Source organism: Lissotriton helveticus, chromosome 8 (assembly GCF_964261635.1).
Source record: "Lissotriton helveticus chromosome 8, aLisHel1.1, whole genome shotgun sequence".
Classification (NCBI taxonomy): domain Eukaryota; kingdom Metazoa; phylum Chordata; class Amphibia; order Caudata; family Salamandridae; genus Lissotriton; species Lissotriton helveticus.
In genome coordinates, this window is record NC_136069.1 from 1,532,372,050 (window position 1) to 1,532,399,359 (window position 27,310).

Below are 27,310 nucleotides of genomic sequence, written 5' to 3' on the forward strand. Positions count from 1 at the left end.
ACAATCCAGCCCTGGGGACGATTGCTGATATTTTAAATGCCTCCATCCACCTGGCAACTGTTCCAGCGGCGTGGAAGCATGCCATGGTCAGCCCGCTATTGAAAAAACCGGCGGCGGATCCGGAGGTGTTGGCCAACTATCGCCCAATTTCCCTGTTGCCTGCGTTCTCTAAGATCTTAGAGAAACACATTCACGGTGTACTCTCAATGTACACCGAGAACAATAATTTACTTCATTTTACTCAGTCAGGTTTTAGGGCCGGCCACTCCACCGAGTCCGCCCTCTTGGGGGTTACTGAAAAGATTAGGGGACTTTTGGATGAGGGGCAAACGGTTGCTCTTGTCTTACTTGATCTTAGTGCGGCCTTCGACACCATCTCACATAACAGACTACTTGCTAGGCTGAGTGATGATGGTGTCGGAGGGAAAGCGCTTGAGTGGATCGCGTCCTACTTGAGCAACCGGACGTTTCAGATCTCGTCCTCCCAAGCCCAGTCTGACACCTTTCCGTCTCCACATGGTGTGCCGCAGGGCTCAATTCTGAGCCCGCTGTTTTTTAATCTGTATCTCCGCCCACTCGCTGATTTAGCCGAGCGAGTTGGTCTAGAACTTATGTCTTATGCGGACGATTCGCAGATTATTTTTTCCCTTACCAATGCAAAGCCTTCATCCCCCTCTGCATTGAAAACAGGCCTGCAGGAAGTCTTCAGCTGGATGTCAACTAATCAGCTGAAGCTTAACGGGGAGAAGACTGAGATTCTTCTCCTAGGGAAAAAGAGAGATCTATGGCAGGATAATCACTGGCCGCCCTCCTTGGGTGTTTTTCCCTGTCCGGCCACTCAAGTCAGAAACCTAGGGGTATGCATTGATGACTCTTTATTAATGAAACAGCAGGTAAACAAAGTAGCTGGCATGTGCTTCACCATCCTGAAATGGTTACGGAAGATCATTTGGATGCTGCCTATGGATACCCAGAAGACCGTAGTCAATGCATTGATTACATCTAGGCTTGACTACGGTAACATCTTATACCTGGGCTCCAATCTAGCTGTGATCAGGCGGCTCCAACTGGTCCAAAATTCCGCCGCCAGGCTGCTTTGTAAGATCCCTAGGACAGCCAGGATCTCAAAGCACCTAAAGGATCTTCACTGGCTTAGGGTTGAGAACCGGGTTCGGTTTAAAGCATTGACCTACATGTTTAGGATCAAGGCAGGGACTGCACCAAAGTACCTGCAGAATTTGGTTAGGCCCTACGTCCCTGAACGAAACCTCCGTTCTTCAAATGGAGCCAACTTTGTGGTTCCCAGATTTAAACTGGCCCGTATGGGGGGAAAGTCGTTCTCCCATCTGGGACCAGTCCTCTGGAACTCCTTGCCTTTGGCCCTGCGTAAGGAGGTAAATCTCGCCAGTTTCAAGAAAGGTGTAAAAACCTGGCTTTTTGACAAATAATAGCAGGCTTCAATTGGGTTGTTTTTCTGCGTTTTCGGTTGCTTTTTCAGCTCTCACATTTGTTGCGCCGGGAAACCCTTTGTGGGTATCTGCGCGCATTATAAGTGCAAAAATAAATAAATAAATAAATTAGATGTGGTCGTACATTTTGTGTAAAGGGTCAATAAATGTAATATTTGCTAAGCGCTGAATATACAATAAGATGTGAAACACAGTATGAAAACAACATATGTCTGTTGAATGTTCACGGTATTAATCAGAGTAGAATGAAAATAAAGTTAAAACAAAATTATGAGACCAAACGTGTTGAAGGTCAAAGAACCCTAACACATATACTCTTATCTTGCCCGAAACTGCAAGCATACTGAAATGCGCTATTGCAGGATGTCGAGCAGGCTATCTTAAAGGTAGAACTAGCAAAACGCCCACTGCCAGGAGACGCTTTAGAAGCTGTATACCCAATTCATTTCCCTAAAGTCAAATGCATCTCCTGTTTGCTATTACAGGGAAAACCAGCTTGAACTACACTTTGGCTAAAGTCCCATGGTACAACATGTGGCTTGGAAAAGTGTGGGCTTTGTTGGAGTCAGCGAAGTTAGCATAAGAAATGTTGAGCGAAAATGTATTGAAACAATGTGGGGACCAGTCCTACTCTTTCTGGATGGAGAATGCAATACTTGGACAGGTTCCCAGCAACAGTAGACTGAGCAGAGATAGAGCAGAGACAGGCTGACCGAAATAGAGTTGTTGAGGAAGCATTTAGAGGGCAAGGCAACAAACCACATAAATAAATAGTAAACAAACGGATTAAAACACTATGACATGCCTATGACCAACTGTCTGGCATGTACCACTACTCACTACTCCGTGATGTGGTACTGCTGTGCTAAAAATTGCAATACAATTTCTTTAAAAAAAAAACAAAAAATAACACAGAAATCAACTGAAAGGTAAAACACAAGATACCTGCTAATTTATATAGGTTATGTGAATTTGTGGATATGGTAGTAATTCCAGCAACATGGAGGTATGAGTGAGACACAGACTTGGAAATACAAAAGCAAGGTCTTGACCAAAAGCACGTCTTTCATGCAAGTCAAATGATGGCTCTTGCCACCTACGATTTCACAGCAGTAAATGATTCAAATCAAAACAAGAACACACAAATTGACAATTTGCAGATAGCAGCTCATAAAGTTCTATGCACTGTAATGTTCAGCTCTGCCTGAAACGTTACTTGTTTCCATCATTCAGGAATTTGCTTTAAACCTTTACTACCTCGGCTCTATTAAAATCACAAGAGGAGTTTTATGCTGTACTACCCCTTAGGCTGACTTACTGCTTCAGTGCTCAACCTGAGAATCAATACCCTAGAAGATGAGGCTCGAACTTCAGAAAATCCCAAACATAAGCGGTCATTTTAATTTTTTTTGTTACTGCATAAAGAAAACAGCAATGGATATCTTGTTCATCCTAGCAAAAAAATTCTACATGGGTCTACAAAATTCTAGTGATAAATATGGTAGTGCCATGTAAATACAAATTGGCTTTGCAAATTAGAATTAATATAATGTAGGTCACATAAATTAGGCAGCTAGGGGCATATTTTGTCAGTTCCAAAAGTACACAGAAGATTCAATGTTAAGACGACTCTTTCCAAGTCTCCCAAAGCATGAATTAATTACTGCTGGACGTGTCTGTGAATTCCCAATTTGATCACAGTCTGTCGGGCTATATATTATGTTGGACTATTCCAAATGCTTTACCTTCTAAATTGCATTTTTCTTTTAATTCATTGTAAGTACAAAATGCACATTTCACTTTTAATCTGCATGATACTATTGAAATTAGAAAAACACTATTTGTGAACTCATACTTTATCTTCGACTTTTGCCTTAACTTCCCCCATAAACCTATCGGAATTTTGTCAAATGGTAATTTTGCCTATGGAATTAGCACTTGTAATATAGGTTTACTGCTAGAACAAATGAAAATACTATGACTTTTTTCGTACAAGAGTTTTTCAGTGTGAATTGTAAGATGAGAAAAAACATGAAATGCTACCAATATGTGATTACCTGAATTGCAGATTGTTTCTCAGATGAGGCAGACACCTGCACTTGAGTTTGCGAAGGTTGGGACTGTACGTATATTTTCTGAGGAGTTGCCACCTGCTGCAGCTTGGGAAGGTGCTGAGTGGTTTTTACAGCCAAGACCTGCACAACTGTTTGTTGTGGTGGGGTCACCACAGAAGAAACGTGCTGCCTCTCTTTGACCAGCAGGTGGTGTTGCGTGTGCTGCTGCGATGGATCCTGCGTAAGTGGAGTAAACTTCTGTTGTCGAAGGGAGAACTGTGCTGTTTGCTGGATCTTGTGCTGGAACTGGTCCGGGTGGAGTTGTATGATCTGCTTTTGTTTAGTTTGCAATGACTGCACAGTTTTTAACTGCAAGTGTGTTCCTTCCTGATGCACCTGTAGGTGCTTCTGCTGTCTTTGCGCCTGAGTTAGTGCAGACTTGTAAAACAAGCCAGTCTGGGGGTCTAAAGTGTCCATCTCCTCCACTTCGCCCTCCTCAGTCACAATCTCTTCACTGTGCTTCGTAAAAGCAGCATGACTACTTAATGCCTGAAATTATATGAACATAAAAACATTCGAAACATTTTTAAAAACCACACTCAAAGCCCCAGTTTTCCTGAAAAAGTAAGGTAAGTAAGCAGTAGGCTGACGGAAGTTACAACTGATATAGGATGCACAGTAAACTATGTGAACAAATTAGTGCAAATATAATGGCAAGCTCTCTTAGAACATTAGCCTCATCACTGATAAACCAAGGACATCAAATCATTTAATAAAATGGAAGAATAAGTGGGCATGTACTGTTCCAACTCAAGCAAAGATTTGGCATCTAACATCTCCTTTTCTGCCATCTAAATGAATACAACTCATATTTAGGGAGACATTTGAACAGATAAATGGTGGGATATTTATTTGAAAGGCTGACTTGGCGAGGCAATAGGGTGGGTAGAACAAGTTACTTACCTTGGGTAATGCCTTACCTGGTAGAGACCATGTAGAAGCAGATTCCTTACTTTGAATTTCGCCAGGCGTCAGACTGGATTTGGAAGATTTTTTGAGAGCAGTACCCTTGGGCGCCTGTAGGTGGCGTTGGTCGACTCCATGCAGCAATATCACCATGCCAGAAGTGATGTCTACGTCATCTATTTAGGCTACCTCGACCCGCTGATCTCAATTACTTTTCAAGACTTTCCACATGCGGAGCCATGAAATACACTGACACTGGTGTGTCCAAACTGGGGTCCTAAAAGGGATCAGCGATGACCCTAGAGATCGGTCCGCAGAGTGGGGAGAATGGGTGGGTTGGTTAGGAATCTGCAGCTAGATATAGTCTCTACAAGATAAGGCGTTACCAAAGGTAAGTAACTTGTTCATCTGATAAAGACTTCTAGCTTCATAACCCTTACCTTTGAGTATATGATACCTGAGCAATATCATCCCCTGTGGTGGGCCTGTGGACACATTTAAACTAGGAAGTCATGCAGGACCGAACAGGCGAAATGCCCGGCCCTGAGGACCCAACTGTCCAATCAGTAATGCTTGGTAAACGTGTGCAGGGAAGCCCACGTTGCTGCCTGGCAGATGTCCAGGACTGGGAAAGCACGTGCTAATGCAGTGGTCGCAGCTTTATCTCTAGCGGAATAAGCCCGTAAGTCTTTAGGAAGCTGCTTCCTTGCCAGTACGTAGCAGATCTTGATGAAGAAAATGACCCATCGAGAGATGGTCAATTTCTGCACCAACTGACCTTTCTTCGCACCAACATACTCCACTAAGAGTTGGTCGTCTACCTGGGACTCTCGTGTACGATCAAGGTAGAACGAAGACACTCTTGTTAGGTCAGTTGGGTGGATTCGCTCCTCTTCCTTAGAGGGATGAGGAGGAGCACAGAAGGTGGCAAGGTGACAGACTGGCCCACAAGAAATGGTGTTATGACTTTTGTCAGGAAAGAGGCTCTAGTGCAAAGCACCAGTTTGTCCAGATAAAATGAGAAGAATAGAAGCTTGGAAGATAAAGCCTGGAGCTAACTCAACCTCCGAGCCGATGTAATCGCCACAAGAAAGGCTGTTTTGATGGCGAGCAGCTTGAGGGGACAATTTAATAGGGCACGTCAAGAATATGAGAACCAAGTTAAGGTCCCAATAAAGCATAGTGAAAGGAGAAGGGGAAAAAATGTACAAGACCCTTCAAATACCTCTTTACAATAGGGAACTTTTGGCAGCCGCGAAATGGCAAAAGAAGCAGAAATATCGCCCTTGAGATTGCACAGATAAGAGCCCTTTTTGGGCAAGAGAAAGAATGAATAACTGCACCTCAGAAAGAAGGGAAGAAAAGGGATCCATTTATTTGGAAGAACACCATGCCACAATGTTTTCCAATGGCAGGTGTATGGCTACAAGTATAACGTTACAGACAACGGGAGGAAGGCCGAAAGCTGTCAACTGCCACTGCTCAATCTCCACACAAGAAGGCGGACAGTAGACTGGTTCGAGGGAGGACCCTCCCCTGCTGCTGCATCAGACCTTCCTCCCGCAGGGGCAGCCTGATCAGAAGATCGATGGTCATGCTGAGTAGCTGGGGATACTAGACTCTCAGTGCCCAGTCTGGAGCCAGAAGGATGACTTGGGCCAGTTGTTCCTGATATTCTTAAGAACTCTGGGTAGGGATGGTATGGGCGGAAAGGCATACAGGGGCTGAGCTCCACTTGAGATAAAAAGCATCTCAGAGCGAGAACCTCCTTGGACACGCCATCATGCAAACCTGCTGACCTTGCGCGTTCTCAGCAGAGGCTGGAAGAGACAGTGCCCCACCATCGGGTGGAGACGACATTTGATATCCATTAGGCATCGTCAGCTGAATTTGTTGGCCCCGATGTTCAGAGAACCTGGCAGATGTTGAACCATCAGGGATATTCCCTACTGTTCCAGCCATGTTCAGAGGATCAGGGCTTCTTGACGAAGGGACCATGACCCACCCAGACCAGGTTGTTGCAGTACCACATGGTGGTGCTGTTGTCCGTGAACACCTGCACAAGCCTTCCCTTGATGGAGGATAGAAAGGCTTTCAATGCCAGTTGGATCACACAGAGCTCCAGCATGTTGATCTGGAGTCAGGATTCCGTCAGAGACCAGAGCCCTCTGATTTCCACCTCTCCCAGGTGGCCGCCCCATCCCAGGGGTGACGCATCTGTCACGACTGTGAGATCTGGTTAGGGAGAGGGATCTGTCTCTGACCCAATCATGGTTTGTCAGCCACCACTGCAAGTCCTTTGCCGTTCCCTCAGAGATTTGGACTATGTCAGAGAGATTCCCCTGATGCTGCGCCCAAGGGAACTTCAGGTCCCACTGCAGAGCACGCATGCGCCATCTGGCAAGTGTCTCCAGCAGGATGCAGGTGGCCATGTGGCCAAGCAGCATTAGAATCAGTTTCACCAAAACCCAGGATAGAGGGTGAAACATCAATATCATAACCTGAATATCCTGGACTCGCCTCTGGGAAGGATAGCCCGAAACTGCACTGTGTTCACAGAACAGTTCCAATGAAAGTTGGCGCCTGAGAGGGAGTCATGTGGGACTTCGGCATGCTGATAGTAAACCCCAGCGAATACAGAAGGTTTGCCATAGTCTGGAGTCGGGAGAAGACAGACTGGGGTGAGCCCACCTTCAGCAGCCAGTCGTCGAGATAGGGAAGACTGGCAGTAACCACAGCTATCACCTTGGTGAACACCCAAGGGGTGCTGGTAAGGCCAAAAGGGAGCACAGTGAACTAAAAAGGCTCGTAGCCTACCGTAAACCACAGGTAGCACAAACAGGCAGGCAGGACAGGGATGTGAAAATAGGCACCCTGCAAGTCCAACGCTACCATCTAGTCTCCTGGGTCCACGGCAGACAAGGCCTGAGCCAATGTGAGCATTTTGAACTTCTCCTTTTTGAGGAAGTAGTTGAGGGTTAAGAGATCTAGGATAGGACGAAGACCCATGTCCTTTCTGGGGACCAGAAAGCAGCAGGAATAGCAACCACAGCCTACTTCTGGCACCAGAACCCTCTATATGGCTTTCTTGGCAAAGAGAGCCATGACTTCCTCATGGAGCATGTATGCCAGTTGTAAGATGGTGGAATGGAGGGAGGGGTAGTCTCGAAGGGGAAAGAGTAGCCCCTTCAGACTATCTGCAAAACCCACCTAACCAATGTTAAGGACTGCCAGTAGTAGAGGTGATGGCGGAGCCTGCCACCAACTGGACGCCCATGAACTAAAAGGGCAAGATTAGGAAGGTTTGGCGGCTGCAGCTACCAGGGGTGGTGGGTGGACCAGACTGCTAACCGGCCCACTAGTCTGTTAGGAAAAGCACCATCGTCCACACAGAGCCTGGGAAGCTTGTGTGACTCAGTGGCTGGGAAAGGTATGGCGAGGTTAACAGATCCAGACTAGGGATGACATGGGCCAGCTGAAAGGTCCATGGACTAGGCCGTAGCCCGCGAGTCCAATCCACAGCATATAGTGAACTTTGTTGCCTCCTTCCCATCTGTGACCACTTGGGAGAAAATGGCCCGGGCCTATTCTGGGACCTGTGGCAGCACTTGCACAACAGTTTCAGACAGCGTGTTGGATTAACGGCCTAATAAGCATGCAGTGTTTACTGACTGCAATGAAATGCTGGTGGAAGAACAACTTTTTCTTTCCCAAGCTGTCCGGCCTCTTGGATTCCCTGTCCGGAGGAGCGGCAGGCAACGCACCATGGGAAGTGGAGGCTTGGACCTCCAAGCTCTCTGGTGTAGTGTGTTGGGTGAGAAGATTTGAGGCCCCTGGATAGGGGCAGTGGCATCGGGCAATCTTATTATTCACAGGAGCCCCTGTGCTGGGTTTGGACCAGGTCCCCAGAAGCACGTCTGTGAGGCATCATTGAACACGAGTTGGGGTTCAGAGCAGGAGACTCCAGGTTGCAGCATCTCTGTCAAGATGTTGATCTTGATTGCCACCAAGGGCAACTAAAGGTCGAGGACTTCAGCCGCCCTCTGCGCCACCATTGCATATCTAGCCATGGTAGAGGGAGAAATCATGCTGGTATCTGGAGATGTATCTGCTGGCATCACCCAATTCCTCACACCAGTCCACATTCAGATCATAAGGCAGGTATTCTAAAGGGTCCAGCTCCTATTCCTCCCTCAGACCTAGCCCTCCGGAATAGGGCTGGTGCTCCGACCTAGAACATGAGGGTTGTTTAGGTGCCGGAATTGGCATTGGTGGATTTGGGGATCACTATGGGGATGGTGCTGGGAGCATCGGCATCAGCGCTAGGGAAGGTTGAAATGGCTCAACCGGCCCCAGTCCGGATCCAGTACAGGATCAATGGAGGTCCATCGGAGTCAGGGCCAGAGCTTCCGGTGCGGAACCAGATGGGGCCCTCTCTGACCCAGAAGGCCCAACGGTTCGCTGGAAGCGTTGGCGTGTGAATTATGAGACGCAGGGCCTCATAAAACTCTTTAATTAGAGCAGGGGTCGCTCCAGCTCGAGGAAAACTGGGGAGATGTTGAGTTAACCCTAGCGCGGGTTCCAAGGAACAAGGCCCCGAACGCTGATGTTCCTTTGTCACGTCAGCCAACAGACGAGGAGAAGTCAAAGTGCGCTTTGACTTCTCTGGTTTTTTGTCTCTTAACCTGAAAGCCCAGAAAATTTCAAATGGGACGAAGAGGACTTCAGACTCCTGGAACAGTCCTGGGACCTTCCAACCGGCTGGCTGCCTAATGGACAGCTCCCTCAAAGCCTTCGGCGCTACGGCCCGGCAACTGGAGCACGATTTGAAGTCGTGGTCGCCCTCCAGACACCACAACCTAACAAGGTAGGAGGGTCAGTCACCGACATGGCGCAGTGACTAGCGTCACAGGGTTTGAAACCCGTTTTCCTCCATGACATTCTCGACACACCAGGAGGGGAAAAAAAACTTAAACCCCCATCTCCCCCCAAAGTATCACAAAAAATCAGCAAAAAGCTGACAGTGGGGATAGCTCTTCTATCGAACCAGCGCTGGCTGGCGTGGAACTAAAAAGTGACGTCAGCGCGCTGAGGTGGCGCCTATGTAGGTGACGTGGACGTCACTTCTGGTGCAGACATCACCGCCGCGTAGAGTGACTGACGCCACCTACCGGTATGCAGGGGTACTGCTCACAAAAAAATCTTACGGATCCAGTCTGATGCCTAGGGAAATTCAAAGGTAAGGACTCTCCGCTAGAAGTCTCCATCAGATACTGGTATTACTAAAAGGCCCCAGCTACTTCAGTGCAATACTAGGAATCACTGCCCCACAGCCTGAATGTCTAGAGGTGATCAAGATAATTTTTCAGCAGAACCTACGTAAACTGGGCATCAGCTCACAATGCCCAACACAATGTTTCCAGAAGAAGTCTCTCAAAGTACAGACTGCACCTTTGTAGATAACAAATATGGTGGTGCATCTGGAATGCCGAAGAAAATACTACTAATTATGGTATTGCAGCTTGAAGAGTTTCTAGATTCACATGCTGTGCATAATTCGGTCATCTAGTGGTTTTCTCTGGAAGTGTTTGTGTAAAAGCTTTTCCTACGTTTGGTGAGAATCAACATAGTCAGAGCCAGAGTAGGACATCGACTATAAGCCCACAATGTTCCAGTATGTGACCACAATTTTAGCTTTTTTTTGTGTTCTTTATTGCTACCTTTCAATGGGGAAGTAGAAGGGTCACAGGTTAGAACATATTCAAGACACAAAACAATTACTGATAAGCAGTGGTGTTATTTCACGTGTGTGTGTGGGGGGGTTCAGAAGAGGAGTTAATTAGAATAAATAATTAGGTACAGATTGCAATAGCGTCATTTCTTTGTGATTGTTGATAGCAGCACATTATTGTTCTGGGAAGGGGTGTTCTGACAACCATGTAGCTGCTTTGTAGATCTTGCACCGATACATGGTCATGCATGCAGTAATGACTCCCTTTCGTCCTCACAGAACAAGCTCTTGGTTTTGCCTGTAATTTCTTATTGACCAAGACATAGTAATGCTCAATTGTATCGATTAACCACCTTGCAATACGGTTATTGGTTACCTCAGTGCACAGCACATGTGTAGTAGGTGAGCCAAGTAAGATTGTGTAGACCTGGTTTCTGTTGTTTCTTGAATATACTTTGTTGTCAACCTCCTTACATCTGCTCAGTGTTTGGCTAATTCTGCAGCCCTAGTAGGATTTTGAAAGAAGGTAGGTCGCATAATAGTTTGGTTGATATGAAACGGTGGCGCCACCTTTGATAAGAACTTTGGGTTTGTTCTTATAATGACCTTATCCTTGCAATTAGTTATGCAAGTTTCTGGTACAGTGAGTGCTTTAATTCACTTACTCCCCCGAGCGATGTGTTTACTACAAAGAATACTACTTTTAAAGTAAAAAAGAAAGCAAAGTCTTGCATATTGGTTCAAAGAGTGGCTCTGTGAGCGTTTTTGCTTCTGCCATAAATCTTTTCATTTAGGGGAATAGCAAAAATGGGTCTTGTGTGAGCGCCTCTAATGCATAATGCAACACTGGACAGTTTTACTCTTAGTGATGCATATACTGTGCAGTTCCCGAAGTGTGTGAGGTACCAGGTGCTGTTTCCTCCACTAATTGTGGGAGAACGTTTCCACCTTAAGGCATCGCACTTCCCTACTGGAAGGCCTACATATTTCTTAAATAATCTTAAATGGTTTTTCTTATAGCTCTAGATGTCCAAACTCAGCTATGTCAGGACCCATGCCATTCGTTGTGGTTGTGCCTGGTTTGAGTGGACAGCGGTTAGGAAAAACATAGTGTTTCTGCAGTTTAGGTGGTTCTACTTCCTGTCTCAGTCCTTATGCCTAGAGGAACAGGGTCCTTATATTGCTTCACAGATTATTTGAAGGCCCTTTTTTTGGGACTAGCAACTTTATTTTTGCATCCTGTGCTCTCATCTTCCTCTCCAAGTCCCTGGTGCTGGAGGCTTTCTTGTCCCCCTGGGAGTTGTCTTTGGATAGGTGTGTTCTCTCTTCCCTAGAGTTCGCTCATACTCTTAGGGCAAGTCGTTCCATTGGCAACCACTTATCAGTGGTTCTCTCTTGAGAGACACGAAGAAAGAAGTCTCTCATGCACCTTTAACTGCAAGCTTTTTCGCAGTCGAGGGCTTGGGTTTTAAAGGTTGTTTTGACAACTCTTTTTCACTCGAAGGCCTTCACTTCAGCATTTTCACAAACAATTTGGATGACTGGTCTTTCAACAGCTGTGGTGTTTTTTTGTCGGAGTTAAGCACTGAAGAATGTTCATTTCTACTATGGGGAGAATTTTCAACCACTTGCTAGATACCTTGCGGCCCAGATCCTCCTGGTGTCTGCATGAGCCTCTTCGGCCTCAACATTGTCTTTGGAAAAGCACATTGCCTCCATTGACGTCACATTCTTCCTCTGCTACTCAGGCTCCGTTAGCCATGCCATGTCTGCAGCTGCCCCCTGGGCAAGAAGTACCTTGCCTATATGAATGACTGTTTGGCTTGAAAATAGAACAAGCGTACCCATTGTCGACTTGCAGTTCCTCAGCAGACAGAAAATGCACACTGGATGTTTTCCATTAAAGGCAAACTTTATATGGCAGTTAAGGCAGAACTTCAAAATTGAGCTCATGCTCCAAGATGGCGCTGAGGAATATTAGAGATTCCACCTACTACCAATACCATTCTCCAACTACATCTAAGTTTGCTCAACAAAAAAAAAACCTAGATATAGCATTGATATGTGGCAAATCCATAGAAGTCTTTCAGCATTCTCAGAAGCTCCCTCTGTGCACTTCTGATCCAACGTCCGAAAAAAAGAATAAAAAATGGTGGTCACCTACTACTTCATTTTGGGCTTATAGTCAACATCATACTGAGGCTCCATCTATGTCGATACCCACCAAACAGAGAAAGGTTTTATGCAGTAGCACTGCTGACCCAACCACTAGATGGTAGAATTATACACAGAATCTAAAAGATACTTTACAATGAAAAAATAGAACTGAGCCTAACTGCATAAGCATGGATGCCAGAAATTGAAAGAAGATCCTGAAGTAATCAAAAAGTGAAGGCAACAATCCAACATGCAAGAGAGACCGTAGCTGGTTCTTTGCTTGGGTTTGATTTAACATGTTTAAGTAACATTGTAGATTATTCAGATAAAAAATGAACACTACAAACAACCAGATTATAGAGTCGATTTGAGTGATAAGCAGGAGAATTGTGAAAAAAACTGGAATATAAATCTTCTAGTTAAAATGAAAACATAATAGTAAAGGGAAATCAAATGTTTGTAGTTAGGTTATTTAGCACAGAAGAATTGAACCTGTGAGGTGATGATCAGGAGATGCATGGGGAGGCTGTTCTAGGTCTATGTTGTGATGTAGGAGAAGGAGCGTCCTCCATTTCTGGAGGGAGTGCGTGTGGGTCCGAGGTCACCAGGAGTCGTTCCATGTGTTGCTGATGGTGCCAAAGATCGGTACTTCTGTCCTGTCTGCGTTCAGCTGCAGGCAATTGTTCTTCATCCAGTCGCCGACGTTTGTCATGCATCCGTAAAAGTTGGTTCTGGTGGTGGGGTCGTTGGTGAGTGAAAGGATGAGTTGGGCCTCGTCTATGTAGGAAATTTATATAGAGACCGTGCGATCTGACAATGACTGCCAGTAGGGTCATACATGTGTTGAAGAGCGTGGGGTGGAGCATGAGCGCTGGGAACACCGCAAGTGACTTCCCTGGGTTCAGAGGTGAAAGGTAGGAGGTGGATCCTCTAGGTTCTTCCTGTGAGGAAGGAAGTGATCCACCTGAGTGCATCCCCTTGGATGCCAATGTGGTGGAGTGTTCAAATCCGCATATGGTGGGATACAGTGTCGAAGGCTACCGAGACTGGCTCAAAATCACCACACTGGTACCGACTGCTCTGCCCAGTCAGTGATGTCCGGCCCAAAGTGGATAACCTACTGTGTTGCGTAAACAGATCTTGAATCGCCCAAGCCAAATTGGCCCTGAAATCTTCTGGGAATGAACGCACAATTTCTGCCACAGCGTCCATTAATCCATGGGAATAGCATGCCGATTAGCAGCTGCATTTGTCAGAACTAGGGGCTAGGCTGGCCAAAGGAAACCTCTTCCCCCTGAACGCCTCCATTCTTTTTAACTGCCTAACTGGAGGGGCCAGAGGGAAGCAACTGTGATTGACTCTGCTGGTGAAGGTCTATACCACCAGGGTCGCTGGAGTACAGTGCTGCATTAGAAATGGAGTGTTAACAGAAGCTGGTCCATGGCGACGTCACTTGTCTATTCCCTGCTGGGCATGAACAAGGTTTTGCCCAAATTCCCATGAGGGCATTAAGAAGTGCCTTGATAAACAGCATCAAAGGTTCAGAGGAAGACTGCCCAGGTTGTAGGACATCTGTGATTACATTAGTCTTTACTTCAATTGATTGTAGTTGCAGATCAAGGACATCGACTGCCCTTCTATTTATCACGGCGACTCTTCTGCACAAGCATAGGTGGGGGTATGTGGCTCTTGGAAGGCCATATAGGAGTTATCACTGTTTTGCGAGGAAAATTCATCCCCACAATCATCAGTATCAATACTAAAAGCAGATTGGCTCTGATCAGAGTCTGACCCCAAAGAGCTGCAGTACTGGAGGGCGACCTCTAAGAAAGGTGAGTCACAAGTGATGAGAGCAAGGAACAAAAGAACTGAACTTGTTTGTGGCTTCGTTTAAGGTCAGGACAGATTTGGTTCCGAGTTGGACATAACTATGAGCTTAACATTCTCATCGGACATCAGTGTCGGCATCAACAAGGCAGAAACAAGAATCGATCGTGCCACTGGCAGTGAAATAGGCTCAAGAGACAGAGTTGGACCCAAAGCAGGATCAGGAGGTAGACTCGTCGGCAGTAACCAGACAGGATGCATCTGTGGATCCCGGAGGTCCAAAGCCCCACCAGAGGGAACCGGTAAGATTACAATGATGCGAAGATTGGCATCCTTAAATGTCTTTATTTATTGCAGCATCACCGACAGACACAGAAAGTTGTGGCGCATCTAAATCATCTGCAGATCAGCTCGTCTGCAGGGGACCAGGAGCGAGACTGTGGGAAGCATAGACACCCTCACGACTGCTCAAAAGATGAGTGGATGAGGCTGGGATAAAGGTATGCTTGGACTTCTTGTGTTTCTTCTTCGATTTTGACAGACCCCAAGACTTTGAGTGCAAGGAGGATCTGTAATGGAACCAGCCTTGACCTCGAGTGGGAGTAATCTTTACTTTATTTCAGATAGCGTTCAGCGACTTACAGCTTGGCTTTGCGGTCCCAGATTGTCTTTGGATTCATCAGGGCACACTCCCTGCAAGACTTGGAGTCTTTGCCAAAATCTAAACACCACAACACACCTCATGGGGATCAGTCAGACATTTGTTAGTGACAGACTCCACAAGGCAGAAAGTCTGTGGTTTTAGTAAAAAAAAATTCCCTTGCATGCGGGAATTGTTTTTAGAAAAGGAACTTGTCAACTGACGAAGAAAATAAGGAGCTAGCTCAGAATCTGTGTAAGAAAGCGGGGGAAAGAGAAATGAATATGCTACTTACCAGTATGCATCCGTTCTTGGCATGTAGGGCTGCTAACATTCATATCTGTAGCATAGATCGCCGCCTAGTGTTGGGTCCGGATGATTGCACATTGTTGTCCTGGAAGAGTCTTCGAAGTATCACGAGATAGGTGGCTCCTCCCCTGGACTACAGTGCGCATGGGCATCGACTCCATCCCCAGATTGTTTTTAGCCATTGTGGCAGAGATGGAGTGTAACCGTGTAAGCGATGGCCATGCTAGAGAGTAAATGCAAGAAAAGTCTGCAGCCGCTACAGGCGCCGGGGAGGAGGGCGGGCGATATGAATGTTAGCAGCCCTACATGCCAAGAACAGATGCATACTGGTAAGTAGCATATTCAGTTCGAGGCATGTGGGCTGCTAAATTCATATCTGTAGCATAGAATACATAGCAGTCCCTCCATTAACGGCGGCCGCCCGTGCCAGCTGCAGAAGTCTGAAAAAGCGTTTTAAGAACAGCCTGTCCTACAGCTGCCTGCTGTTTGGAATGCGCATCTACACAGTAATGTTTGGTAAACGTATGTGGTGTAGACCATGTGGCTGCTCTACAAATGTGTTCCAAAGGGATGTTACCTAGGAATGCCATGGAGGCCCCCAATTTGCGTGTGGAGTGTGCCTTGGGGGGGGGACCGTTAAAGTGCGCTTAGCCTTCTGATAACAAATCTGAATACACTTAACGATCCACCTGGCTATTCCTGCTTTGGAAATGGGGTTGCCTTTATGCGGGGCTGCAAAGGCAACAAAGAGTTGCTGTGTCTTCCTAAAAGGTTGTGTCCTGTCAATATAGTACATAAGCGCTCGTTTGACATCAAGCGTATGGAGCATCCTTTCTGCCACCGTTTCCGGGTTTGGAAAGAATGCGGGCAGTTCGATGGTTTGATTGACATGAAACTGCGACACCACTTTCGGGAGAAACTTGGGGTTAGTGCGCAGCACCACCCTGTTTGAATGAATTTGTATAAATGGCTCTTGAATTGTGAGCGCCTGTAGCTCACTAACACGCCTTAGAGACGTTATGGCAATGAGAAAAGCCACTTTCCATGTGAGGAACTGAATCTCACATGAATGCAGAGGTTCAAATGGGGGACCCATCAATCTGGTGAGCACCACATTGAGGTTCCACACAGGAGCTGGCGGGGTCCTGGGAGGGATGACCCGCTTCAGCCCTTCCAGGAATGCTGTAATGGCAGGCACCCTGAAGACAGAGAGATGCTGCCTGTTTTGGAGATAAGCTGCTATGGCGGATAAGTGTATCCGAATGGAAGCGTATGCTAGATTGCATTTGTAAAGATGCAACAAATAGCAAATGATATTAGGAATGGACGCATCGAGTGGGTCGATAGCGTGCTCTGTACAGTAGATGACAAACCACTTCCATTTCACTGCATAGCAAGCTCTGGTAGTGGGCTTTCTTGCCTCCCGGATGATGTCCATGCATTCCGTGGGCAAATTAAGGTAGCCAAACTCTAAGACTTCAGGAGCCAGATCGCCAGATGTAGCTGCTGCGGATCTGGATGCTGAATGTCGCCATGGTTCTGCGTCAAGAGCCTGGGTGTGAGGTGCAGCCTTTGATGCGGTACCACGGAGAGTTCTAGAAACGTGGTGTACCATGGTTGGCGTGCCCACGTTGGAGCAACCAGGATGAGTGTCATCGAGTGCTGCTTTAGCTTTCTTGCCACCAGCGGTATGAGAGGCGCTGGGGGAAAAGCGTACGCAAATTTGCCTGACCAGTTCATCCATATCGCATTGCCTTGCGACTGTGGGTGAGGGAACCTGTCGGCAAAGCTTTGGCATTTTGCGTTTTCCCTTGTGGCAAACAGGTCTATCTCTGGATGACCCCACTGCTGGAAGTACGGGCGGAGTACTGATGGATGTAACTCCCACTCGTGCATCTGGTGGCTGTACCTGCTGAGCAGATCCGCCATCAGATTGTCCTTGCCCGGGAGGTGTTCCGCCATGAGGAAGATGTTCCTCTGAATGGCCCACTTCCACATGCTCTGAGCCAGATGAGACAACTGTGGAGAGTGTGTACCTCCCTGCTTTTGTATGAAGTACATGGCCGTCATGTTGTCCGTCCGGATCAACACGACTTTGTTGCACAGATGTACTTTGAAGGACTTGAGTGCCATGAAGATTGCCATCAGTTCTAGGTAGTTGATGTGCATCTTCCGTTGCTGTGTCGTCCATAGTCCCTGCACTGTGTAGTGGAGCACATGAGCTCCCCATCCCTGGAGAGATGCGTCCGTCGTCAGGATGATCTGTGGCACAGGCTCTTGGAACGGTCGGCCCTTGCAAAGGTTGTGTGGAGTCCACCAATGCAGAGAGCTGTATGCCCGACCGGTCACCAACACTAGGTCGTTCAACTGTCCTTGAGCCTGAGTCCACTGATGCGCTAAGCATTCTTGGAGCGGACGCATATGCAACCTGGCGTGCGGGACTATGAAGATGCAGGAGGCCATCATGCCTATCAACTGCATGAACACTCTCGTTGGGAGTGAGTGTTGCGGTCTGAACCTCTGGAGTAGCGACAGAGGATTTATCGTCTCGCCCCAATACTGCCGCACATGGGCTGGCTGAAGGTGCGACTTTGGGTAGTTTAGTGAAAATCCTAGACTGTGAAGGAGGTGAATGGTGTGGGACATATCTGCGGCGCACTGCTGGGCTGACTTTGCCTGAACGAGCCAGTCGTCCAGGTAGGGGTAGACATGTATACTCTGTCTCCGGAGGTGCGCCGCCACTGTCGCCAGACATTTTGTGAACACTCTGGGAGCAGTGGTCACTCCGAAGGGGAGAACCTTGAACTGGTAATGCCGGTTTTGGATGGTGAACCGGAGGTATTTTCTGTGGGATGGGTGGAGTGGTATGTGAAAGTAAGCATCCTTGAGGTCCAAGGTTTCGAGGAAGTCTCCCTGTTGTAACAAGGGAAGAACCTGCTGCAGTGTCAACATGTGGAAGTGTTCTGAAAGAATGTACTGGTTCAAGGGGCGTAGGTCTAGAATCGGTCTGAGTGAGCCGTCCTTTTTTGGGATTAAGAAGTACAGGGAATAAACCCCTGTGCCTTCTTCCTCCACTGGCACGAGCTCTATTGCGCCTTTTTGCAGCATCACTAGAACCTCCTGCTGCAATAAGTGCAAATGCTCTGCTGACATAGGACGGTGTTTTGGGGGTATGTTTGGTGGGGTGGATGTCAGCTCCAAACAATAGCCAAACTGGATAAGTTTCCTGACCCACCTGTCTGTGGTGATGGACTTCCAGACTGGCAGGAACTGTTGGAGTCTCCCCCGACAGGTGTTGGATGGTCGGGGGGCAGTGACAAGGAGTCACTGTTTGGTGGCGGCAAAGGAACGGGAGCTGTTGTTGCCTCTGCCTCTACCTTTGGCACTGTTTCCTCTGTATCCACCTCTGCCCTGCTTGCTGTAGGAGGATTGCGCACCACTTTTATTGAATGGCGTCTGCTGCGACATGTGCCCTCTGTTAACACCTCGATTGCCTGAGCGACGAAAAGTGTTCCCTTTGAATTGTTGTGACTGGAGAGCCCCCATGGACTTGGCAGTCTCGGTATCTTTTTTGATCTTCTCTAGGGTGGTGTCCACCTCTGGACCAAACAACCTGTATGGATTAACGGGCTGGTTGAGGATAGTAGTCTGTATCTCTGGCTTGAATCCTGAGATGCGGAGCCATGCCTGACGCCTCAACATCACACTAGTGTTTATCGCTCTCGCTGCCGTGTCCGCAACATCCAGCGCACACTTTATAGCAGCGTTGGAGATGAGCTTCCCCTCCTGTATAAGCATTTCAGCTCCCTCTTTAAACTGGTCTGGGAGGTGTTGTAACAGCTGCTCTAGGGTGTCATAGTGTGCCCTATCGTATCTGGCCAACAGAGCTTGCGTGTTTGAGATGCGCCATATGTTGGCCGCCTGAGCCGCCACCCTCTTCCCAGATGCCTCCAGCACTTTTGACTCTTTGTCTGGGGGAGGAGCTTCACCCGTGGTTTGGGAGTTCGCCCTCTTGCGGGCATTAGAGACCACCAAAGAGTCCAAAGGCAACTGGCCCCTTATGTAGGTGGGGTCGCCAGGTGCCGGTCTGTATTTCTTCTCAATGCGTGGGTTGACAACCCTAGCTCTCGTGGGTTCCTTGAAAATGTCTGCTGCATGCTTAAGGACCCCTTTTAACATTGGGAGAGTCTTGACAGTTTTTTCAGCAGTAGAGAAAGTGTCAAAAAGGAAGTCCACCTCCACGGGGTCAGCATGCATATCCACCTTATGGTTTGTAGCTGCCCTTTCAATTAAGGCATTAAATGCCGCAGAATCTTCAGTGGGAGACGGCTTGACGTTATAGACCTGAGGATCCTGGACCATCTGCTGGTCCCCTTGATCACCTGTGTCCATCCATGAGTCCTGTTGCTCATCAGGCTCAGTATGAGCAGGAAAATTGTAATCCTCATCCTGCTCTCCTTCATCCCCATCAGAGTATGTGGGCGAAGGTGTTGCACTCCTCCTAAGCTGAGGAATAATTTGCTCCACCAGAACTGGTGTTTCTGGTGCAGGCTTCTTTCGTTTTAGAGGAATTTTAAACGACGCCAAAGGTTGTGAGGTTATTTTCCTCTTGTATAGCGTGAGTTTCCCGGTGTCGGCATCGATGAAATGCTCCGACCGATCTTCAGCCAACGGCTGTTGATGACCCAAAGTCCCAGCCGGGTGAGTCGACTTCGACACAGTGTCCTTGTGCACCGACCGCGGTGCAAAAGCCTTTGGCGCCACTTTAGGTGGTAACGTGTAGTGGATCGGCACCGAGGTGTGTTTCGGTGTGTCCGGCGTCTTCGGTGTGGAAGGAGCCTTTGAGTCCGATGCCAAAGCCTTGACCTTAAGTCGCTTGAGGGAGTCCAAGACCTGCTTCGTAAAGGAAGCGGACGGTTTCGTCGACCCGACTGATGTCCTCGGTCCGCCCCAGGGGAAGACCCGAGCGTGGATGACTTGTGTGTGTCTGGTCGAGGCGCAGGAGCACCCTGGACTGGCGCGCTTCGATCACCTTCCACGGGCGCCGATGTCGATGACGACGACTTCGGATCGACAGGTCTTCCTTTAGGAGTAACGACCCCAGACCTAGGCTCCGCGCCCTTCACTGACTTTGCCTCCACGGGCCCCTTGGCCGTAGTCGCGACAGACTGTCCCGATGTAGGCCCGACAGCCTTCTTGGAGGTTGGCTTGTCCGCCTTGGAGGACACCGGCCCGACCGCTGTTTTCGAGCTTGACTCCTTGACCACCTTCGGCACCTCTGCCTGGTCGACAGCTTTCATTGGTTTGGAGGCCCCCGAAGACGACGGCGTCGGTTGTAGAGCAGACGTCTTCGGTTTCGATGGCGTGTCGGCCATCTTTGTTTTTGTCGATACCGAGGGTTTCAGTTTCGGTTTCGATTTCAGTAATGGCGGCTCCGCGGAGGTGACCGTAGCCGGGCCGGAAGGCGGGGCTGTGGATCGAGGTGGGAGGTCGTGGGTAAGGCCGTGTCGCGATCCCGTGACCTGAGCCTTTGTAAGAGTACGAACGGGGCATAGCTCTTCCTCCGAGCTATCTTCCATGGCCCCATATGCTTCGTCGTCGTCCCCTACCTTCTCGGCGAGTTCGTCAATGGCTTGACTGTGGACGTCCGCTCCGTCGTCGGACTCGACTTCCACCGGAGTAGGGGAAATCTGCAGGTGACGAGCTTGCTCGTCAGCGTCTGGGTCGTCAAAGATGTCCACCGGTGCCGGAGCCGATCGCTGGGCCTCAAGGCGCGCCACGCGCCGAAACTTGATCGTCTTCTTCGATCGAAATCTGGAACAGGCCATACAGTTGGCCTCGTCGTGGTCCGGCGACAGGCACTTGTTGCACACAGGATGGACGTCAATGTGTGGGTACTTGGATCCACACACGGGACATTTCTTGAACGGACTCCGTTCCATGCCGTCGAAGTCTTGCTGCGTCGACCAGGCCCCGATCACTGAAGTGTCACACGACCCCCCGGATATCCGACTGCACGAGCTGGAAGAGATACGGGACCGAACGCGAACAATACCGACGGTGCAAAGAAGGCCTTTTGGCCTCGAAAAAGTTTTATCACGATTCCGAACAGGAGACGTCGAAATCACATCCGAACCCAATGGCGGAAAAAAACTATCTGGGGATGGAGTCGATGCCCATGCGCACTGTAGTCCAGGGGAGGAGCCACCTATCTCGTGATACTTCGAAGACTCTTCCAGGACAACAATGTGCAATCATCCGGACCCAACACTAGGCGGCGATCTATGCTACAGATATGAATTTAGCAGCCCACATGACGCTTACTTGTGGCTCTGGCATCACTTCAGAGCAGGGTGGAGTTGAAGCACAGTCCTCTTGCCCAGGAGCACAGGATGAAGGATGAAAGATTAAGATTAAGATTAAGTCTGAAATAGCTGTATCATATCCTGAATGTCTCTGATCCCCTGCAGCGGTTGAAAGTTCCATCAGGTCTAGGACAGCTTCAATGAACAAAATATTTTGCATGGGGTACATGTGTGAATTCAGCTTGTCGATGGAAAATCCCAAAGATGTCAGGAGTCCGAGAGTTGTTCAGAGGTGGTCTATGACTGACTGCAGCAAGCCTGCCTCAAGCACTTATTTATCAAGGTTACAGAAACACATGAATCCCTGACCATCGAAGGTGGGCATCAACCATTATCATCACTTTCATGAATGCACAAGGAGTCAAGGGTAAGATAGAAGGGGAGCACAGCAATTTGCAAGTTTTCTAACCAAACTGTGAAGCACATATAACTCCGGCAGGATTGCAAAATGTATATAAGAAAATATGTATCATGCAAGTCCAGTGACACCATACATCTCCTCGGTCAGGAGCAGAAAGAATGTGGGAAAGGCTGACCATCTCAAAGTGTTCTTTCAACACAAAGGCATTCACTGGAGGGAGGCCCAATACATTCCTGAGGTGTCCCTTTTTCTTGTTACAAGGAGGTACAACGAAGAGCACCCTTCTCTCTCTGAAGCCAGAAACCACTTAAAGGCAGCCACAGCCAGTAGAAGATCCACTTCTTGCAGCAAGATTGTACAAAGTTCCAATGATAGTTGCTTTCATGCGGGGGGAAATGGGGCAGAGATGATATGTTAGGCGGGGCAAAGTCTCTTTGAATAATTTGTAAGACCCATCTATTAGATGTCGTGGTTTACCAGCTGGGTAGGGAATGGGAAATGCCTGTTTTCCACTGGGGAAGCATGGGCCTTTGAGGGCAAGTTAAAGCAGCTTGGCAGCCACTGAAGTATTAAAGACATAGAGGAGAGCTGTCCCTGGTGATGCAAACGTCTTCAGCCGCCACCACAACCTCTACGCTGAAAAGTCTGAGCCTGCTGCACTGATTGGGCACAGCTGGTGTTGTCTGTAAGTTAGACTTCTGGACAACATGACAAAAGACCATGGCTTGGGCTGGGCCTCGACTGTCCTTAAATCGTTCCAGCACCATATCAGTCTTCTACCCAAACGATCTAGAGACATAAAAGTGCATATCCGTAAAGGACACCTGGACGTCCCACGTAAACTTCGTTCATCGCATCCAAGTGTGCTTACTAAGCACTACGCTGACAGTCTGTGGTGCTCATATAAGCATGCTACACATTCGCCTGTCATGTATCATTTGAGCCATCAATTCCCAGAGGACTTCCGGTAAGTGCAGCAAAATTTAAATGGTCAGGTCTCAAAATATGCGAGTACCTGCCTAGAAGGCACACCATGTTCAATAGGTTTAAGGCCTAACTGGCCAAAGAGAACAATTATGTTTTTACTCAAACTAGAAAATTGGCCAGAAAGGCATTATGAGTGACTTTACTAGTCAAGGCTTGTACCAATAGGCTTCAAGGCATAGGGAGCCTTGTCAGAAAATCCAGACCACTGGGGATCCGCTTATGTCGTCTGATAAAAGGTCAACTGATTGAAGGGCTCCAGCACACCAGAAACCAAGTAGCTTAGCCAGAAGTGCCTGTAAGAGCCTTTTTTAAATTTTTAAATAAAAATTTTCAAAAACCTTTATTGAACAGTTGGCATGTTAAACACATTAGTTTTGATTGAGGACAGTGACATACTCTGCAATGAACATATAGTTATACATAAAATAACAATAGTGCACGTTATTGCCCAGCCGAGCAGGTGAAGAGGGGAGGGCGTCAGAAGAGGCATGTGTGCTTATGGGGTTTGCGAAAGGACCGCAATGTGTTCGGGGCTGTAACTGTTGGGATTAGCGTTATTCTTGTGATCGATAGCCAGGGGTGAACCTACAGGGGTGTGTCTGAGTTAGCAAGGCAATGAAGGTAGGATATGAGTGGGCCCCATACGTCACGGGGTCTATTTGCAGCTGGCATCAGGTAGCAGAATTACCCCAGGAGTGTCTGGCAGTGCGCTGAGTCGTTGAGCACATGTTTACTCTGAGATGCCGGTTTAAGTCCCCAGTGAATTGCCACCCGCCTCTTGGCGAGCACTAGCAGCATTGCTACAAGCTTACGATTGACGTCGGAGATATCTTTTACATGACCCAGGAGGCATAGCAGGGGATCAGGTGTGATGTGCTCCTGAATGATGTCGCTGATCATGGAGCACACCTCCAGCCAAAGGTTGGAGACCATATGGCATGTCCGGGAGAGGTGCACAGAATCTTTGTCGGGAGCTTCTCATGCATCTATTATTATCTATCAGTCCCATCCTGTGGAGCGCGGCAGGGGTATGGTACAAACAATGCAAATATTTCAAATGGATAAGCCGTAGATGGTAGTTGGGGAGAGGTGTTTGGTTTGGTTACAGCAATACTGCCACTGTGCGGGCGTGAGGGCGCCGGCCAGATCTGCAGCACATGCGTTGCAAGCTCGATCGGTGTTAATTGGTGATGCCGCTAGGGTGAGTGCGTATAACCTGGTGAATAATTTGCGCAGAAAGGTGGAGAAGTGTACATATTCTAGCGCTGCGCTGGAGAGGGAGGCAATGGAAAGGTCGGGTTGGCGTCTTTGCAGGCGGCTATAATCCGTTAGTAAAGCAGCTTATCTAGTGTTGCAGGATCTTCCGGCAACGCAAAAAAGTTGTTATTGGGATATATGTCGGCATTGGTGCGAATACCTAAATCTGCAGCTGGGCGGACCATGCCAGCTGTTTGCAGTAGGGGGAATGAGGGGCTGCGTGCAAGCGGCATGTAGGGTGCGAAAAGTGTGCTCGAACAAATGTACCTACGTAGCCCATCCCAAGCCCAGCGCACACATTCCACAGTGTCCATCTCTCCCCTGGTAATTTTGCGCGGTAGAAATAGCACCGTTTACAGGGGTCAGGGGGAATCCAGGTCAGTTTCGACCGAGACGTGTGGCTGGAAAGGCGTAGGGTGAGTCTATAAATGGAGAAAGCTGGCTTGGGCATACAGTGCGTAGAGCCGGAGATCAGGGGCTCCCATTCCGCCACTCGTTAGGGGTTAATGTAAAGATTTCTAAGGTGATGCGTGGTTGGTGCCCCGCCGAGATCAAGGCAATAACATAAGATTTCATTTTTTTTTAATTGTAAGGTAAGTGGGATTGGGATGTTTGTGAATAGGTACAGAAATTTTGGAAGCACAATCATTTTTGTGATGGCTATGCGTCCCGCCAGCGAGAGTGGGAGATTTTGCCATGCTCCTATTTTACCCAACAGCCAGTCCATTGCTTTACCAAAATTTGCTCTCCATAGCTCATCCAAATCTCTGGATAACCAGATGCCCAGGTACCTCGTAGGGCCGGTCGCCCAAACAAAAGGGTAATCAACAGGGAATGTTTTTGTGGTGTCTGTAAGGGGGAAAAAGAACCGACTTGCCTCAGTTAACCCGAACACCGGATAAGCAGCCAAAACAGACAACTTCCCTGGTCATGGGGATCAAATTCTCTTGTGGGTCACGTATGTAAAGCGTGACATCATCAGTATACATGGATGTGACCAGTGTGCGGGACGAAAAACCAATGTCGCGCCGAGTGTTGTGCTGGCGCAGGCGCACCGCCAGAGGCTCCATGGCAATCGCAAATAACATGGGCGACAGTGGACAGTCCTGACAAGTGCCCATGTCTGTAAGAGCCTTATGAAAGGCAGTAATGACTCAAAAGTCAGACCTGGCTCAAGAATGTCAGTTAACAAGTTTGCTTTGTTTTCATTTTATTTTTTATTTTAAGCGATTTATTAAGTGCAACAAATACTCTTGGGTGTCTCGGCGCTGAGGACAGGAGAGGATAGGACCGCTACAGACTGGTGGATTATTGGTTGAATAACCAGGTTTTGAGTTGTTTGCGGAAGGCCAGGAGAGAGGGGGCTTTTTTGATGTGAAGGGGAAGTGTGTTCCATAGTTTGGCGGAGGCAACTGTGAATCTTCTGTCGCCCCAGGAGGATTTTTTAGTTCTGGGGACATTTATCAGATTTGCTGATGATGATCGAAGGGGTCTATTTGGCTTGTAGGAGCATAGTGTGTTTTTTAGGTATTCAGGTCCAGTGTTTAGTGCTTTGTAGGTGATACATAGGGCCTTAAACTTTGTTCGGCTTCTGATGGGCAGCCAGTGGAGCTGACGTATTATCTTAGATGTTGGTTTGAATTTGGGAGTGTTGGTCAAGATCCTTGCTGCTGCGTTTTGGACCATTTGCAGTTTGTTTAGGACGCTTTCCTGGGCATTGAGGAAAAGGGCATTGCAATAGTCAACCTTGGACATGACTAGTGTGCTCATGAGGGTTTTTCCAGCATTTGAAGGTAGGTATGGAAGGAGTTTCTTTATCATTTTGATGGTATAAAATGAGGAAGAGATGACGTTGTTGGCTTGATGGAAAAAGGATAATTTGTCGTCAAAGATGATACCCAAGTTTCTGACTTTTGTGACGGAGATTGGAGTGGGACCCAGCTCAGTTGGCCACCATGATGGAGACCAGCTGGGGGAGAGGTTTCCGAAGATCATTACCTCCGTTTTCTCGGAGTTCAGTTTGAGGCAGTTGTCTGCCATCCAAGTGCTTATTGCGATCATTCCAGTTTGGAAATTAGCAGCAGGTTTTCCTCCGTCGTTGTGGGTCTCTATTACTAGTTGAGTGTCGTTGGCTTATGTAGTCAGGCGCATGCCATGAGACTTAATGACCCTCGCCAAGTCGGACACATATATGTTAAATAAGGTCGGACTTAGCGAGGATCCCTGAGGAACACCACAAGGGAGAGTGAAGGGTGGGGATGTTCCGTTTCCTAGCGTTACTGATTAGGAACGGTTTGAGAGGAAGGATGTAAGGAGGGCCTTGGCGTTGTTTTTGATACCTATGGTTGAGACACGGTCGATAAGTGTGGAGTGATCGACCGTGTTGAATGCTGCTGACAGGTCCAGTAGCACCAAGGCGGCAGCTCCTCCTTGATCAAGTATAATTCTGATCTCGTCAGAGGCTTTGATGAGGGCTGTTTCGGTACTGTGGCCCATCCTGAACCCAAATTGGGTGTTGTCAAGGAGGTTGTTTTCGTAAATGAACTGTGACAGCTGTGTGTTGATTACTTTTTCGAAGATTTTTGCGGGGAAGGGGAGACTGGCGATGGGTTTATAGTTTTTGGTTTCTGTGGGTTCGAGGTTGTGTTTCTTTAGTAGTGGTTTTTTTCCAGATTGATGGATATGTACCTGTGGTGAACATATAGTTACAGATATTGGCTAGTGCTGGGGAAATGATCTCTGGTATCATTTTAAGTACGGTGGGGGGCATGGGTCATTGTGGGATCCTGATTTGATGGAGGTGATGTGGTCTAGAATTTGGTCTGGTGTTACTTGGGTGAATTCCAGAAGGGTCCTGGGTGCAACTTTTGGTGATGCCAGGATGTGAGGAGATGGGGGTGTAAGAGATGTCTGTGTCATAAGTTTTCCGGTTGTTGGTGGAAGAATGAGCAGTGAAGTTAGTGTAGATGTGACTTTTTCTTGAAAGAATGTGGCTAGAGAGTTACAGAGTGTTTGAGTTGGAGTTATGGAGGGGACAGGTTTGGGAGCAGATAGTCTGGTTACGACCTGGAACAGCTGTTTGGTGGAATCTTGTGCTGTTTCAATTTGGCTTAGGTAGTATTTGCTTTTTTCGGTGATTATGAGCTGTTTATATTTGGTAAGTGCTAACTTACAGGAAGTTTTCTTT

General features: G+C 47.8%; 1 protein-coding gene across 6 annotated transcripts in view; it reads right to left on the reverse strand.

Moving 5' to 3' along the window:
• The window catches only part of EMSY (EMSY transcriptional repressor, BRCA2 interacting), a 377,116-nt gene that overhangs the window by 59,681 nt on the left and 290,125 nt on the right, over positions 1–27,310 (reverse strand). For all 6 annotated transcript variants that reach the window (XM_078658523.1, XM_078658521.1, XM_078658522.1 and 3 more), the window contains one exon: positions 3,527–4,072. In XM_078658523.1, coding sequence (XP_078514649.1) covers positions 3,527–4,072 — 546 coding nt within the window. The remainder of the gene's footprint in view (positions 1–3,526; positions 4,073–27,310) is intronic.